The sequence below is a fragment of the Pagrus pagrus genome, assembly GCF_965226575.1.
Source record: "Pagrus pagrus genome assembly, chromosome: 23".
Classification (NCBI taxonomy): Eukaryota; Metazoa; Chordata; class Actinopteri; order Spariformes; family Sparidae; genus Pagrus; species Pagrus pagrus.
In genome coordinates, this window is record NC_140205.1 from 22,788,924 (window position 1) to 22,807,234 (window position 18,311).

The following is an 18,311-nucleotide window of genomic DNA, read 5'->3' on the forward strand; positions in this document are numbered from 1 at the left end:
TTAACCCAAGTTCGTGCAGTTAACTCTGTGTGGGCTCCAGGCTGCACACATACATAATATAACAGCTACCTGAGGTGGACAGTGACAACGTAAACAAGAGACATTTGTTCAACACTGCAAACAGTTGGTACTTTACTCTAATGGTGATTAAATGCAGTCTTGTGTCACCAAACAGCATTGATGTATCTTTGACACATTATATTTCCTTGCTAAAAAAAAGTGCTACATTGTGTGTATATATCGGTACATCCCCAACATTTTGGGCACATGCTGAGGCTGGCCATCTTGTCTCCTTGGCTTGTTTACACAGCACCCAGGGATAGAAGTGTCACTGTAACCATCCCAAGGCTTTCTAGTAAGCCCTCCCACCCTGCAACTCACTGTTATTAATTAAGTTCACCAAATGTGTGTGTGTGTGTGTGTGAGAACGAGAGAGAAAAAGGCCTATATGAGAAGATAAGAGAAATATGCAAACATATTGCCACTGGGAGATACTGTGTGTGTGTGTGTGTGTGAGAGAGAGAGAGAGAGAGAGAGAGAGAGAGAGACAGAGAGCTGAGAGTGACTGGTTGTAGCAGCCCGTCAGTAAGTACATGAGGGGCACTGGAGCGACACGGGCTGACAGACTGCCTGCTATCCATGACCGCTTTTGATACAAGCTACCCCAATACAGACACGCACACGCGCGCGCACACACACACACACACCACTTCTACTATGACAAGTGAAATGTCAACACAGAAGTGAATTTCCTGCAAAACTGAATGTGTCATAAGTCTTTGTTTGACAAATATTCTAAAATAAGAGATATCCACCAGGGCCATAATCCTCTTTAAAAATGCAATCATTTCTGTCATACGTACAACACAATCTGTCGTTGGTTTTGTAGAAGTGCATACCAGTAAGCATATTGATTTTTAAAATCTCCCCTACAAAAACTTAAATGGCAGAAAAAGTTGATGATGTGAATAGCAGTCCAGGGGTCTGGGACGAGGATAATGCTTGAGAATGAGTTGATGTGAGTGCTAAAACCTTAAAATAAATAATAAATGAAGCCAACTCAATCAGTTTAAAGCGGAGGTGACCTTGATTGTCGGGTGTTTTATGTTCTGTTATGTTGACTGCCAACTGGAGCTGGAAGGGAAATGAGAGGGGAAAAAGAAGAGAGAGAACCAGAGTCTCTAGTGAGTGCTGAGTTTAGTGAGAGGCTGACCTGATTCAAACACACAGACTCACACACTCTTGGTCTGTGCTGTTGCTGGCTAGGTTACAGCTTATGAAAGCTTAGTAAAGTAATCTGGCTGTCTGGGGTGGATAAGCACCCATTGTGTGAGTTACACAAATACATACAAATGATCCAATGGTGCAGGGCTCAAGACTAACGGCGTCCAGTCGTCCCTGGGACGATAGAAAATGTGTTTTGAATGAAGACAGAACTTCCTTGGCCCAACTCTGAAAGGGATTTTTATATGTGTACAGTATGTATGACTATCGCTTAGCAAATGACAAACTGAACTTAGCACTGACTACACAGAGTGTGTCTTCTCGTGCTGTTACCATAGTTATCTCTCTCTCCACGGCACAGTGTCAGCGTTAGTTACAATCACTGACCAACTACTCAGCGTGACACCCAGGGGAAAAACATGACATGGTAATATCCAAAAGGACACAGTAAAATCTATGAATGGGGTAGGCATAGTATTTCTGCCCGATAATTCTACATTTTGAACAACAAATCTGTTATGAAGGCAGTAGGAGGGGAGCTAGTTAGCTGTTAGTCACACACCCTTATATTTTGTTGGACTTGCCTTGAGATCTTTCACAATTTGAGCCCAATAAATCATGGCACTGTCATCTTGGAATATCATCAAGTAAGAATAAATCCATTGATTGAAAAACCTGGTCACTGAGTATATTCAGGTAGTCATCTGACCTAATATCTGGGGCACATAACGTTACTGAACCTAGACTTGACCAACTGAATCAACCCCAGTTCATAACACTGCCCCCACAGGCTTGTACCGTAGGCACTAGGCATGATGTGTGCATCACTTCATTCCCCTGATGCGGCCATCACTCTGTAAAAGGGTAAATCTGGACTCATCAGACCACAAGACCTTTTTCCATTACTCCAAAGTCCCTCTTACTTTCACTATTAAACAAAGCCGTGAGTTCTACTGTTGATTTGTTGTTGTATACCATTTGATTTCACCAAACTTTTAAGTGATCTTTTTTTCCGACCACATTTCTTCCTCGAAGATGATGGTTCACCACTATCCTTCTAGGTCTTAATAATGCGTTGGACAGTTCCTAACCCAATTTTAGTAGTTTCAGCAATCTCTTTATAATCAATAATTTGACCCTTCTGAAACAGAGTAGCATCTTTTCCACAACCACAGGTTATGTCTTTCCACATGGTTGTTTAAGAAATGAGAAGCTACTCACTGCATCAGTTAGGGTTAAATAACTTGTTGCCATCTGAAACATGTTAATCACTGCAGTAATTAACCAATGGAAGACTCTTACCTATTTGCTTAGTTAAATCTTGGTGGTGACTTTTTTTGGGGCCATTTTCTTTTTTATTACACAAAATAAACAGCCGCACGTTATGACCCTCGGACCGCCACGTAGTTTGGGAAATCAGGAAGCGATGCAGCAGTAACGTTGTGGATGGTAAGCAGAAACAAACCTCCTTGAGCAGAAACTGATAAAGGGTCTTTTGAAAGGTAAGTTCAGCTTCAAAGCCCTGCCAGATGGTTCTCTCGACAAGAACAAAGTTATTTGCATTTACTGTCGCTATGAGTCATGATACTAATTAAGGTTCTGTTCCATTTAGTGTAGCAGAGCTTTTCTGGAAACTTAATTAGTATCATTGGTAACACCTGTATTTGTCCTACTATCTCATGTCAAAATGGCTGCCGTGAAAAAGGTCTATGGGTGGCACTATGATTAAAAGTGATTATTAGCATGTTAATGTCTTCAGGCCAGGATCAAATGTGTAAAGCCTGAAACAGAGTCGACCATATACAGTAAAATTACAGCAACTTCCTGTTTCATTACAAATCATCGAAATTTGCCGCACTGCCACAGGCAAGCCCATTGTTAGGGTGTTTACAACAACAGGCTTTTTTGTGTATCTTTATGTGACGTGAGTGCCTAACAGTTTTCAGACATGTAGGTGAAACGTACTGCAAGGGCTACCTCGTTTAAATTTTTTAGGGAGTGATGTGGAGACATTTGCTAAGCTCAATCATGTGAGCCACACCAGATTGCAAGGTTATCCGCTAGTGATATATGTGACAATTTTAAAAAGGCATGCTGTGCAAAATAAAAGGCACGCCGTGCAACGTGGACAAAGACTTTTAATCAATTTCAACTCTTGAGTGTTTACTGTGGACTGCCCCAATATGATCTGATGAATTGTGTATTGTGAGTTTGTTAAAGTACAATTCCTGTAAATAGTAAAAAAACTAAACAAATTTAGTTGTTTTACTTTTTAGTTTAGTTTAACAAACGGCTGACTCCCTGTTGGGTTTAGGGTATGCTGCCAAGAGGCTTTTTTGTATTTCTTTATATCACATCCCTACCAACTTTTGTACATGTAGGTGAAACAGAACTAGGGCTGTGTCATAGAAATGTTCTAGGGGGCGCTATGGAGCCATTTTGCACCACCTATGTGTAAAACCAGTGTTGGGTAGGAACCTGTTATTAGTAACGCCGTTACTTTTTTCACTAACTAATAATGTAACGCGTTGTTTTTTTAAATTCAGTAACTCCATTTCCATTAACAAACGCTGCGTTACTCCGTTCCTTTTGGTGAGGTTTTACAACGGCACACAGTTCCCATAACATTTTAGTGATCAATAAAGTCTTATTGAATTGAGAGAAAGACATTGTGAAAAACAAAGCACTTGGCGCCCTCTGGCGTCCCACATGTAATCAAACATGCTCCATGAAGAGGACTGGACAGGTCAGGTCAGGGCAGGGCATGATGGCGAGCGACAAGGGGAAGATACGTTTCTCCTTGTGGAGATACTCACATTATTTTCAACTCGAGAGCAAAGGGAAAACCAACATTTCGGTAACATGTAAACTGTGCTTGGCTGATTAGATTCAGTGATGTGGATGCTAATGAATTGAAACGGTTGTTTTAATCAACAGTTTGTATTATTCAGCATCAGTACAGAACTGAAATGACTAACTAAAAAGTTACTTTCTCAGTAACGCATTACTTTTGGTTTAAGTAACTGAGTTACTAACTGAGTTACTTTTTTACAAAGTAAGTAGTAAGTGTAACTAGTTACTATTTTTCAGTAACTAGCACAACACTGTGTAAAACCCATAAAAAATACAAATTTGCACCACTTTTGATGCCTGTGCAATTTTTTTTCTGAGTTTTCGAGTACTGGAAGGCCAAAAAAAAAGTGTTTAAACAGCAGGAAATAATCTTTACAATTATAGCTGCTGCGCAGCGATGGGTCTGGTCCGGGCTATTTTTGGCAAATTTAGGCAATTCTGAGCAACAAACAGGAGAATAGGAAGACAAGACAGTTGACAACAATGTTCATTTTGGACCACTTGAGGCTTGAACCCACAACTTCTGAAACCAAAGACTGTCATCTATCACTCTGAGCTAACTGGCAAGTGGCAATACAACAGTTGCTTCACGAATTGAGTAAGCCATTCACTGTTGTGCAGGCAAGACAAAAATCTGAAAATACACATATTGCAGCATGGAGATGTTGGTAATTTTAAAAATGACTGATTTGCTCCATAAGTGAATAACTGGTGTTTAGCTATGTCATTATTGCATTGACTCCAATTGTTCACATGAAAGAAAAATTTAAAATGCTGTGAAAAATTCAGTTTTTGAGGCTCAATTTTTGATAAATCAAAGGAGGAGAGAGGGAATAGGTTTAAGAAGTTTTTCAGTTTTTGAAAAAAAACTGAGTGATGTACTTCATAATTTTTAATAGGTTTAAATGTCCAAAAGTTTCTTCAATATTGAGGCTACAGTTTGATGAAAGTTCTGAAGCTGTAGCAAGTATGGTTGATTTGTTACGAATTTTCAAAGTTTTTAACTTTAGACGCTTGCTGTAGGACCACCATCAGGACTATTGGCTTGGGTTTACAGCTGAGGTAATCTGGCATGAGACTGGACCTTTGTGCAAAATTTGGTTAGCTTTCGTCCATGGTCCAGTCCAAGTTATTTGTTTTTATTTAATTTAGAGCTTGTTGTGATGCCACCATCAGGACAATTGTCTTGTGACACAAGTCTTGTGTTTCATGTTGAGGACATCTGACATTTTGATCTGTCGTCGTCGTCGTCGTCGTCGTCGTCATCATCCTTGCTGGGTCTTGAACCCACAACCCTGACTGTTGTCAAGGCAGATCTCAAAAATGGTCAAAATGTCAGAAATTCCTTTACCTGAACAAAAATCTGATAATACATAAATTGCATCTTGACAGCATGGAAATGTTGGTGATTTGTTTTTCCAGTTGTTCCCATGAGAGCAGAATTCAAAATGTTCTCAAAAATTCAGTTTTTGAGATAAAATTCTGATATTTGCCAAACTCCATCAACCATGACTCCAAAATATTCTCAATTTTTTTCAGGAAGATTGAAAATGTATTTAGCAAGAATTTGATAGTATATGATTACAGTACTGTTTACAGTCAAACATTTTGATGCAATGTAGGCTTAATTTTTGATAAATCAAAAATCCGAGAAACAAGTTTTGTGGAGGACGGTCTGAAGATGCTCTCTAGCAAGTTTGGTGACAATTGAGCAAAAATTGTGGGAGGAGATAGGTTTTATAAGTTTTACAGGTTTTGAAAAAAACTGAGTGATGGACTTCATAATTTGTAATGAGTTTAAGTGGACTAAAGTTTCAGCAGTATTGGGGCTACAGTTTGGTGAAAGTTTCAAAACTGTAGCATGTACTGTTGATTTTGTAGGTATTTTTTAAGTTTTTAAATTTAAACGCGTATTGTGCCCCCCCCTGCCCGGACCCTAATTCCTAGGAATACAATAGTGACCTACCCTAAAAAGAATAGGTCCATGGCACCAGTGGTCCTCAGGCCCTAATCAGAACTATAGATGATAATAATGAAGCCTCAAAGACTCTCTCCTGGAGATTATAGCAATAGGCAACCAAATAAAACGCACCGTTACCATGAGTAAGATTTATGATTTCTCTTGGTTTAAACATTGTTGGAAACTTTGGGATAATGTCTGTACATGACTCAACAAAATATATAACAAAGGTCTAGTCATTTTTAGACATTCTAATGCAGGAATCCTACATGCTATATATTTAAAAGATGGTAAAATGTTCTGTTGGGCTGCAGAGTTGGTGATCATTTCTGTGAGTTCCTCACTAGGAGTTAGCCTTTTAACAGTTAACTTGACTGGCTTCACTTTCATTTTTCAGCCTGCTGTAAGACAGAAGCTCAGGTTGTTTTCAGTGTGAGCAGCTGTGGCAGTGTGCTGGAGTGGCTCAGACTGAAATGAGCTCTGTTTCAGAGCAGGAGGCAGAGCACTCAGTGACCAGCTGGCCACAGCGCAACAGGAATGGTGATGAGTTGGTCAGGTTGCGAGGGGACACACCAGATGTTCAGCATGTTGTTGACTGACTCTTTGCTGTCTGCCCTCAGGCTCTCCCTCTCCATGCGCCCATTCTCTAGGTCTCTCTCTCAAACCTCTCTTTCTTTTATTTTGTGACCTTAAAATAATCGCAATTCCCAGAAAAACAAATGCAACAGGAGTCAAGATATTTTTCTCAATACATACTGTACATCAGAGAGTACGATTTCCTGATTTATGAGGTTACCTGTACAACTGAATGCAATAAAATAATACAACACAATCTGTCTGAAGCATACCACCTGCTGTTACTTTGTGTTATATTTAGGGAAGCAACTAATTATTTCCATTATAAATGTATTTGTTATCAATCATCAATTGATGATTATCAATATGTTATATATATATATATATATATATATATATATATATATATACACAAATACATATGTTTATATGCATAAACATATATATGTTTATATATAATATGTATAAACATACCGTTGCAATCAAAATTATTCAACCCCCATTGCATTTTAGGTTTATTGGCAAAATTTAAAATTTTTCAGGTGTTTGCAATAAATAAATTACACAAGAACAGTTTAAATAGTTAAATAAAACTAATATTACAAGGATTTTATCCAAATTCAACACTAAATCCTACTTTCAATGACTACTGCAGTCTCAAAAATATTCAACCCCCTGAATAGAATCCCTCATAAGAGCACACATTTGCAAATCAGATGTGGTCTCAAGCACACCCGATTTGCAAATGTGTGTTTGCAAACCAATCAAGGGCTTCATTAGTTGCATCAGGTGTGCTTGAAATAGAACACCTCAAATGCCTGGACTGTTGATGGTGACGTTTCATTGCATGTTAGAAACATGGCTAAGTCAACAGAATTGTCCAAAATGTTCAGAGAAGAGATCATTGCCTTGCACAAACAAGGAAAAGGATACAAAAAGATAGCAAAGGCACTGAATGTAGAGATAAAGTAACCCCATAGTCTGCAAGTTTAAAGTTAAAGAAACAGTGGCTACTAGTGATGGTATACTTGATTCCTTTTACTGACTCGAGTTTGTATGAGTCACTCACTAAAGTGAATCTGGTTTTCGAGTCACTTGAGTCAGTCACCCAGAGTGTGCGCCACAGAATGCAAGTTTATCAGGTAAGGGAGGGGCTCTACGAGCTGGGAGGGAGAGCAAGTGAGCTGTGAGCTGTGAGTCTGAGAGGCTGAGTCCTGAACGGTGCGGAGCAGCGAGTTTCTCGGGTAAGGGAGGGGCTCTATGAGCTGGGAGGGAGAGCGAGTGAGCTGTGAGCTACGAGTTGCAGCTACCGAGTCCTGAACGGTGCGGAGCAACGAGTTTCACAGGTAAGGGAGGGGCTCTACGAGCTGGGAGGGAGAACGAGTGAGCTGTGAGCTAGCTTGATACATTTACGCAATTGCGGTTAGAATAACAGTTGTGTGGCATGTCTCCTCTTTGCAGTTAGCTGGCGGTAGCAGCGGTGAGTCAGTGAACGAGTTAATGGAGACAATGACTCGTAACTCCCGAGTCAGTAAAAAGAATCTCGAGTTTTGAACGATTCGTTCATGACTCGCACACCACTAGTGGCTACACTACCTGGACGTGGCAGAAAGAGGAAACTATCAAAGGCTGCCACCAGAGTCCTGAGGAGGCAGGTGGTCAAAAACCCTCGACTGACTGCAAAAGACCTGCAGCAAGACTTTGGTGACTTCAGTTTCCACAGTAAAGTGCTAACTAAACGCTGAAGGGCTCCATGACCAAACTCCAAGACGTACACCACCACTGACCAAAAAGCACAAGAAAAGTTGGCTCCAATTTGCTCAAAACTATATAAATAAGCCAAAGAGGTTTTGGGATTCTGTTCTGTGGAGCGATGAAACAAAACTGGAACTTTTCGGGCCGATGGATCAGCGATATGTCTGGAGAAGGAAGAATGAAGCATACTCTGAAAAGAACACCCTGCCTACAGTGAAGCATGGCGGTGGCTCAGTGATGCTCTTGGGCTGCTGCGCTTCCTCTGGCACTGGAAACCTGCAGCGTGTGGAGGGTAAGATGGATTCAATCAAGTATCAGGAAATCCTGGGAGAAAATGTCATGCTGTCTGTGAGGAAGCTGAAGCTTGGGCGTCATTGGACCTTCCAACAGGATAATGATCCCAAGCATACCTCAAAGTCCACCAAGGCTTGGTTTCATAAGAAATCCTGGAAGATACTAGAGTGGCCATCACTGTCGCCTGACTTGAACCTCATTGAAAATCTCTGGTGGGATTTGAAAAAGGCAGTTGCAGCACGCAAACCCAAGAATATTAATGAACTGAAGGCCTCTGCCCATGAGGAATGGGCTAAGATTCCTCAGGAACGCTGCCAGAAGCTGGTGTCTGGCTTTGCATCACGTTTGCAGCAGGTCATTACAGCAAAAGGGTGCTCTACTAAGTACTAAAGATGCTTGTCATGAAGGGGTTGAATAATTTTGAGACTGCAGTAGTCATTAAAAGTGGCATTTTGTATTGAATTTGGAGAAACCACTTGTAATATTAGTTATGTTGAGCTATTTAAATTGTTCTTGTTTGATTTGTTTATTGCAAACAGCTGCTAGTTTGTACATTTTGCCAATAAACCTAATTTGCAGTGGGGGTTGAATAATTTTGATTGCAACTGTATATATGTGTATATATATGTATAAACATACACCGATCAGGCATAACATTATGACCACCTGCCTAATATTGTGAAGGTTCCCCTTGTGCAGCCAAAACAGCTCTGACTTGTCAAGACATGGACTTAAGACCTCTGAGGGTGTCCTGTGATGTCTGGCACCAGGGTGTTTTATAGTGGATCCTCTGGGTCCTGTATGTTGGGGGGTGGGGCCTCCATGGATCAGACCTGCTCCAGCACATCTTACAGATACGTTTCAAGTGGCATTCACATGAATGCCAGGACCCAAGGTTTCCCAGCAGACCATTGCATTGTGATGAGATGATCAACGTTATTCACGTCAGTGGTTTTAATGTTGTGGCTGATCGATATGTATATATACACATATAGATATATGAGTATTTATAAGAAGACATAAGAAGACGAGTATGCTTTCAGTGTTTATCTTCCTCCCCCCAAAGCCCCACCTCCTATGGCAGTCGATATGAGCCGTAGTTTTTTAAATGCCGTTTTTTGTTATATTGAGATAACAAAGAGGGTTTTCGTGTGATGGCAGATTAATTTATTTATCTCATTATGCTGAAAAAACAAGCTCAGATCAAGGAGTACCACTCTTGTCTTTACTGCAATCTTACTGTAAGCTTGTTAATTTATACTTTATTAGTCTACAACATTCCAACACCCACCAATGTGGGTAGTTTCTTTCCCCCTTGCTAACGAGAGGTTGCAGCAGACTGGACAGTATCACATCTGCTTTGAGTTGATCACTGTATGTAAGACTGTTGTTTATTCTGCCCTCTCTCTGCCACAGACTTGAATGCAGTACATACAGTACACACTTTAGCAAGCAACTCCCTCTGTCTCCCTCTAAAAAGTACTACATAGTGATACTATTGTTACACCTATCCCTTACAGTAGCCATAATGTAAATACCACCATCTCAAATCAATGGATTCAAATTCAAATGGCGCATGACATATGATCTTGTTATCTTGAAAAATCTGCCATTTCAAAACTCAAAAAATAATTGAGCTTGCAGCCCTTCCAGGCTTCCGTACCCTCCCCCCAGTTTTCCCTCTCTCACCTATTCTTCTCTCACTTTTATGTTCTGCTGCAGTTCCTCTCTCAAATAACTTTATTGTGATGTACAATCGGCACTTTTCAGAATGATGTCTGTGCTGATGTCTGAAGCTTCCAGGTCACAAACATTAATGGACTTAACAGTAAGTAGGAGACAACAAAGGAGTATCAGACAAATTCTTATTTAAATTTGTAAAACTTCCTCTCCTGCCTTTCCCGTCTCTCTCCTGCTGTCAGTATGTAAAAAAGGCAGAAATGCCAACAAACAAACAAACAAACAAACAAACAAACAAACAAACAAAATACAGTTGTTGTACAAAAGATGGTGAATATGCAGCTTTTGACCTTGCTTATCAGAGGTTGCGTTCAGCCTCTTCACCTCTCCTGCAGGAGCATCCATTCATGTGTCTTCTCCTCCTCCTCCTCTCAGCTCATGATGAGTGTGTGCGGGGGAAAAGGTCAAGTATGTACCATCGCGACTATGCGCTCATGCAGCTTCCGCCGAGCAGCATTGATTTTCTGCAGATGATGTTACTGTCGGCCGGACTGGCAGTGTCCCTCTGCGCATGCGTCTGTAGGCGGGCTCTTACAGCCAATGTTGCGTTCGTGTACTCGACATAAACTCGTACACCCAATTATTCTGGCTAAACGATACCTTTAATCCAATTTACACTTAATGATACTATTTCTATCATTACAGCCTGCCATAAACATTCGTCCCTTAATAATTTTCATTATCTCCAAATAATTTCCAAGAGGCCAATCATAACAGAACCGAGTCCCAGTCCTTTTTTAATATCAATGCAATTACATTTGTGCCAATGGAAGTTTCAGTATGATTTTTTTTTGTTACTACACACAGACACTATAGTCGCCTTATTCAGAAGAAAACCTTTGGGTCTATTTATTCCTGCTGTATGACAGCTTAAAGTTGTTTTTATGTCAATATGTCAGTGCTATTGCGGAACACTTCCCATCTATATAGCAATAATAATAGCAATTCAAATTTCCAATACACGGACTGCTGTTAAAGTAATTGCCTAGTAAAATACAATACAATAAAGAAGGTTAATGTTCGTATTTAAAAGAAACATATATGTATTTCAATAAAAACGGGGAAAATTACAGTAAAACATCAGCATGTGACGTCTCCCGACTGAACTTGAACGCCGCATAAAACATGCACACCGTCCCCGCAGTCTACAGCACACACAACCGCTACCTGCCAGGCGGAATGGACGTATCCCCCGGTCCCCTCAGTTTCATCATCAGCCCAGCGGAGCCGCGGGAAAAGCCAGGCCCAACATGACAGCGCCGGGACGGGAGAAGAAAGCCCACCATCCGCCGCGGGTGACCATCCGGCCGGAGGCGGTGTGGGCTGCGGGTCGCTACGCTTTGCTGGCCGCCCTGTGCACCCTGTGCTACAGCAACTCTCTCCACGGGGAGTTGGTGCACGACGATGTGTGGGCTATCATCAACAACCCGGACGTCCGACCGGGCTCCAGCCTCAGAAACATCTTCAGCAACGACTTCTGGGGCAAGAGAATGGCGGACAATACGAGCCACAAGTCCTACAGACCGCTGTGCATCCTCACCTTCAAGTAAGTTCTCCCGCTGTCCCAGCTCCGCTCTTTCCACCAGGAACTAACACTTGGTGCTCGTTTAACCGCAGTGTTGATGACGTTAGTTAGCCCGGGGTCACTGTCCGGTCGCTAACTGCTGCATGAAAGCTATATCAACGTGCAATTAAGGCTGACGTCATACAGTTGTCCCCTGATGGAAAGAAGCTGTTGTAGCGGCAAGGTTAACTTTAGAATAACACAAGCTAAATACTTCATCACATGAGACAGAAGCACCAGGTAACTACAGAGGAGGGAGTAGGCTGTGACAGGAACACTGTGGAGATCTGTCACTAGTCCAAGCCTCTGCCTCTAGCTGAAGCAGTTATTGAAGGCGTGAGAGCAGGAAAGCATCTCTGCTGGACAGCTGCACACACAGCTTGTCCCAGCACATCCCAGTCCTCACGCCCTCACTATTGCCTTGATGCCACTTCAGGTTGAGGTATTAAAGGAATTCAGTTAACACACACACGCACACACACGCACACACACACACACACACACACACACACACACAGTTTGGGGGACTGCCTCTTCCATGGCAGTGGAGTTGGAGGTGATGTAAAAGTTGTGCTGGACAAAGGGAAACGCGGGCTGCTGTGCTCCGGGAAGGCGGGTCTGCTGCGTTCAGTTTGGCGCTGGATTTCGGTTGGAGGAACCAGGCGAGCATCCAGAACAGGGTGGGATTGTGTTCTAAATCATATTATGTTGCAGTGATTGCATGGGAAAAAGAAGGCCGCCCACACAGTGTTCCTAAATGAGGGAAAACGAGCCAAGCTGAGCCATGCTGATGCAAAAGTGGATTGAAACAGAGCCAAAAAGACTGTGGCCCCAAGACTGTCAGCTTTCTTCTTTCTTTTGATTACACAATTCAATTGAGGATGCAGTGTAAGAGAATAACGTCACATACATAGGTCTGAGATGGCTTTACTTTTTCTCATGTCATGTCTGTTCACTCTTCTTCTAACTGAACAGCACCTTTGTTGAGGAAAAATAGTTACGGGGAAACGGTGACAGAGAACATGAGCCTGGTTTAAAACTTCAGTCAAAGGGTTAGTGGTCTAGTGAGCCACAGTTACATTTTAAATCCAGAAAGTTTATGGTTGTTTACATTGTAATGATGGCACTAGTGCACATGGACAAGTTGCAGTCGGTGTGTGTGATAAAGAGGCACTCAGCTAAGACTATGTGCACTTTTTGTACATTGTTTCATCTCACTTAATTTGAGATTCTGTGGAACTGATACCACAATGAAGTGAATAGATACATAATTCTTGCACTTTGCCTTCTAAGGGGTATTCTGTATTCTTCAGTTAGACAGATATTGTAATGTGGAGATTATCACAGAATTGCTGTATGATAGTACTATTGTTGTCGTGAGCAACATATCATTAATCATATCGAGTTACTCTGTGATTCTTACCTTTAGCTGTGTATCATCAAAGCTAACATATTTTTTTGTTGCATAGAACTGAGACTTATTAAAACTGTCAAGTACTCAAAGCTGATGAGAAATGTGTGATCAGATTTGTGATTACTCATTCTTTGACCAGATAGTTCCTGATTTATATCAAAATTTTACTCCGGCTGAAGCCCATCAGCTACTGTAGTTCTGAGGCTGATCCACATAGATAATTCATTAATGATATTAGGGTTGATCTGTATGATCACCATCTCAAATGAAATCACGGTCTCACCGTATCACTGTATATGGTATTATACAATTATTGTTATCAGTTGCAGTGACTTTTTTTTGGGTTGAACAAATGCTTTATTGTAGTTTCACAACTATCTTGTCCGGACGGACATGAAACTTGAAATAAAATAATACTAGTATGCTAGAATTTAATACCATAGGTAAGCAAATGCACGTGGTATGATAGCCCTCAGCCAATATAAAACTGCCAGTTCTCTGCGGAGAACAACACTGTCTCTAAACTACCTCATACGTATCTGTGGTGCTTCTGTACTGAGGTTTGTGTGCAGCTAGTTACTTATTGGCTGACAGATATGCTAATACTGATCCATCAATTTGGCTCTAATTTAGGCAAAGTTCTCATATGAAGGCTAACGTTTAGACACCAGTTGATACCTTTGACTTCTTTTGTTAAATGAAATATGGGTTCAGTTCAAAATCATATTTCTATTTCTCAAAGTAAGGTACTGATAAAAGTGTTCTCCTGATATAGCCCCGAAGCTTAACTATCACATACACTGCGGCCATGTCACACTTGATGATGCCATCCAGCTCAAGGTCATAAACATCAGTTGTATCTTAGCTTGTATATTAAATGTTATATTGATCCCCCATGACACTGGGGTTATGGCCCACAGAGGTCACAGGATATGAAGAAGAGGTCACAGGAGAATAAAAACAAGAAACATCTCAGCACTTTCTGAAAAACATGTTGAAGGAGCATGCATGTTGCTCTTAAATACAGTTATACAAATGTTGCAAACATTGTTGGCTTGTTATGTTTATAGGTACATTCTGTTACTGTACTGCTGTCAATGCTCACTAAATGTCACATTCACATGTGACTTAAATATAACCCTTTATTTTTGTGCATATCTCGCTATATTGCTCTCTCATGGTCCCCAGATGATGTATTCTAATCACTTTGGTGATCCTGACTTCCTGACAGCCGGGTTTTGAGTAAATGTCTGACACTTGTGAATGGATTGCCATGACATTTGGTACAGTTATACTCCACTCAGGATGAATTGTTACAACATTGGTGATCCTCTGACTTTTCATCTGGCACTCTACATCTTAGTGTTTGTGACACCTAGGGGGTCTGCCAAATTATTGATTGATAATACTTTTAAAGTTTTCATATTTTCAAAAATGTAAATGTGTCTGAAAATACACTAGCATTAATCCAACTTATAATTAACAAAGATACATTCGTTAAAAAAACAAACAAATCAAATTTACACAACATTGATTTCTACCTTTGATTCCTTGTTCAAACATGTGAGCAAGCTAACCTAATGCTATGCTAGATCACTGTGCAGTTTTCTTGATTATTATGCCAAGTGTAAGGACATTCTTGTAAGTCCCAGCGATTTTGTAACAAGCAAGAGACTCTGACATACCCTCAGAATCCACTGGAAAAATTGCAGAGGGTGAGGCGCATTGTGTCCATCACTTTGACCAAATACCTGCAAAACTAATGATATACCCATTAGGGGTGTGAATCTTTGGGTGTCTCACGATTCGATTCTGATTCTTAGGGTCGCGATTCGATTCAGAATCGATTCTCGATTCAACCGATTCTCGATTCAAACAATTCTCGATTCAAAAATTGATACAGTGCATAGTGTGTTAAGGCAAATTATGGCATCAAAACAATACAGTTTGTATAAGATAATGTGAATTTTAAACAAACTGATTCCAATGATGTAATCACACAAAGGCAAACATTAAAAAAAGGTAACATTTATTCATACTAAACAAATGAAAACTTACTTACTGTACAAGAAATTACTTGCCTAAATAAAAGCTTAGGCCAGCTGCCTTTTTCTCCCAGAAGTTACAAAAATAAACTGTACACACATAACACAAATTGGTGTTTTGTGTGATTTTTCAAAATAGAAAAAAAAAAATATATATATATTTTTATAATTTCATCGTGGATGATTGGAATCGCAATTCTTATGTGAATCGATTTTTTCCCCCCACCCCTAATATCCATCAGCCTCACATGCAGGGGCAGAGGGGGCACCAAAATCCACCGGGAAAATTCTGACCGCACTGTCCCACCACCTGACCACCCCCTACATTTCTGTAAATCAGTGGTGAACCGTGCCTATCAGAACTGGGCCTTCTGTACCCCCCCCCCCCAAAAAAAGAAAAAAAATCACTAACGAAAAATACATGGCGTCCCTGGCCATTTTTAAGCTTTAGGCAAAATATAATTTTACTGCTCCATCTTCAAAATTGCATTGTTCTAGTTATGCACACAGCCACGCACACAGCCACAGCCACACACACGCACACACTATCGGACGTCAGGTAGACAGTCACTTTATGAACAATCATTTAACAAGTGTGTGGAAACAAAATGCAACCAGTTCAACGAGATGCAACACTGTAGCAAAACCAGCAATAAAAAATCAGTTCCACTCACCAATGACGTTCACTTAAAGACGAAATCTTTTCATTAAACAGTCGTCTTGAAAAGGGCACTGACAATAAATCCGTGACAATATCATCTCCACCTGGCACCGGCTGTATCAATATCATCTCCACCTGGCACCTGCTGTATCAATATAATCTCCACCTGCTGTATTAATATCATCTCCATCTGCTGTATCAATATCATTTCCACCTGTTGTCATTTTCAACGTCGGCTATCAATCACAACTCGATAGTAAAGCTAGGTCCTGCGTGACTGCAATCGGTTCATTGGATAAATGCAGAGTGATAGGCCCTCCCATTCCCAGGAGGCTTTGCTCCATTCACGTTAATTTAAGAACAAACAAACAAATTAAATTGCAGGTCGTTTTTTTTATTTGTGACCATGAAAGTTCTGTAACTCCTGAATAAGAAGAATTAAATTAAGATTAGAAATCAGTAGATTGATGGGAGAGATCAGAGATGAGTGTGCAGGGTAACCATGACTGAGATATAGAGAGTGAGCAAGTGGTATAAATATTGGTTGGACTTCAAGTTCATTCTAGTACAGTAGATCTTAGAGACTTTCGCAGAGAATTTAAACGTCAATAATTTCGATGAGCCCAAGGGCCGACCGGGAAAACTCCCTATCGTCCTGATTGCCACTCCGCCCCTGCTCACATGTACTTAAATGTGCTTAAATGTGCTAATTAGGAAATGTTAGCATGCTAACTTACTAAGCTCTGAACTGGTGAGCACACCTGCTAAACATTAGGGGTGTGAATCTTTGGGTGTCTCACGATTCGATTCGATTCCGATTCTTAGAGTCACGATTCGATTCAGAATCGATTCTCGATTCAACCGATTCTCGATTCAAGCGATTCTCGATTCAAAACTTGATACAGTGCATAGTGTGTTAAGGCAAATTATGGCATCAAAACAATACAGTTAGTATAAGATAATGTGATTTTTAAACAAACTGATTCCAATGATGTAATCGCATAAAGGCAAACATTAAAAAAAGGTAACATTTATTCATGCTAAACAAATAAAAATTTACTGTAGAAAAAATAACTTGCATAAATAAAATTGGCTAAATAAAAGCTTAGGCCAGCTGCGTTTTTCTCCCAGAAGTTACAAAAAAAAACTGTACACAAATACACAAATTGGTGTTGTGTGATTTTTCAAAATAGAATTTTTTTTTTTTTTTTAAATCGATTTTTGAAGTTTATGAATCGATTCAGAATCGTGGATGATGTGAATCGATTTTTTCCCCCACCCCTACTAAACATGCAAGCATTGTCATTTTGAGAACGTTAGTATGATGATATTTGCATTTACCCTCATTGAGCAGCTAGCATGACTCTGAGACTTGTTCAAAGAGACTTATTTGGCCTTGTTTAGGCCTCTTGCAGGCTAAAAAGTAAACTGTAAAACATGAAATTAGGTAGGCTGACTTTTAAAAATCAAATTTTTTTTTTTAGTATTTCAGATATTATTTTGTCTGTAATTGTTGTGAAGTTGTGACTCGTGTACAGTTGTATCCTGTCCTACAGGAACCACATTACCTTCGTATCATAACCTGCTTATGTCAGATTCATGATTCATTCTAGTACACTACTAAAGTGATATTGATAGGTAAGCATCCTCCTCTCTGACACATTCAAAACCAAAAGGAGAAGTGAGCTCACTATCCATTTTTCATCCCTGATAATGCTTCATTGTGAACAACAAATCTGTATTGAAATAACAATAAAAGGAAACTCACTTTGGAGACCGAAAAAATCCTCTGGTCACCGTTTCTGACCATCTGCACACTGCGTGCATATCTCAATCATCGTGATACTTTCTGATGCAATAAGACCAATCCTGACACACAGATTTCAACAATCAAAGCTGCAAACTTGGCTTTGTCGAACAGACTAACTAGGTCACTGTCAAGAATAATCTGATTATGATTCTCTCGTGACGATGATGATGGATGATGCTTTACTGTTCGGAAGAATGTGCCGTGTTGAAACCATAGACATAAACCACTGTTTAGTTTATTTGAATTTTATAGACAAGTGTATCAGGATGATGTGACAGGGCTGTACCCGACTCAGGATTTTATCAGTGAAATCAGATTTTACGGCCCAATAAAAAGATTCAACTATCCATCTTTTTCTCAGTTCAGCTCCACACTGAACTTCTTTATCAGCCTACATCAGTGAGTTTTACCTGCA

At 40.3% G+C, this 18,311-nt stretch overlaps 1 protein-coding gene across 1 annotated transcript in view; it reads left to right on the forward strand.

Moving 5' to 3' along the window:
* Nucleotides 1-11,453: 11,453 nt before the first annotated feature.
* The window catches only part of tmtc1 (transmembrane O-mannosyltransferase targeting cadherins 1), a 274,776-nt gene continuing 267,918 nt past the window's right edge, over nt 11,454-18,311 (forward strand). Inside the window, exon 1 of the mRNA XM_084346518.1 lies at nt 11,454-11,948. Within this exon, the coding sequence (XP_084202644.1) occupies nt 11,653-11,948 (296 nt within the window). The 5' untranslated portion in view covers nt 11,454-11,652. The remainder of the gene's footprint in view (nt 11,949-18,311) is intronic.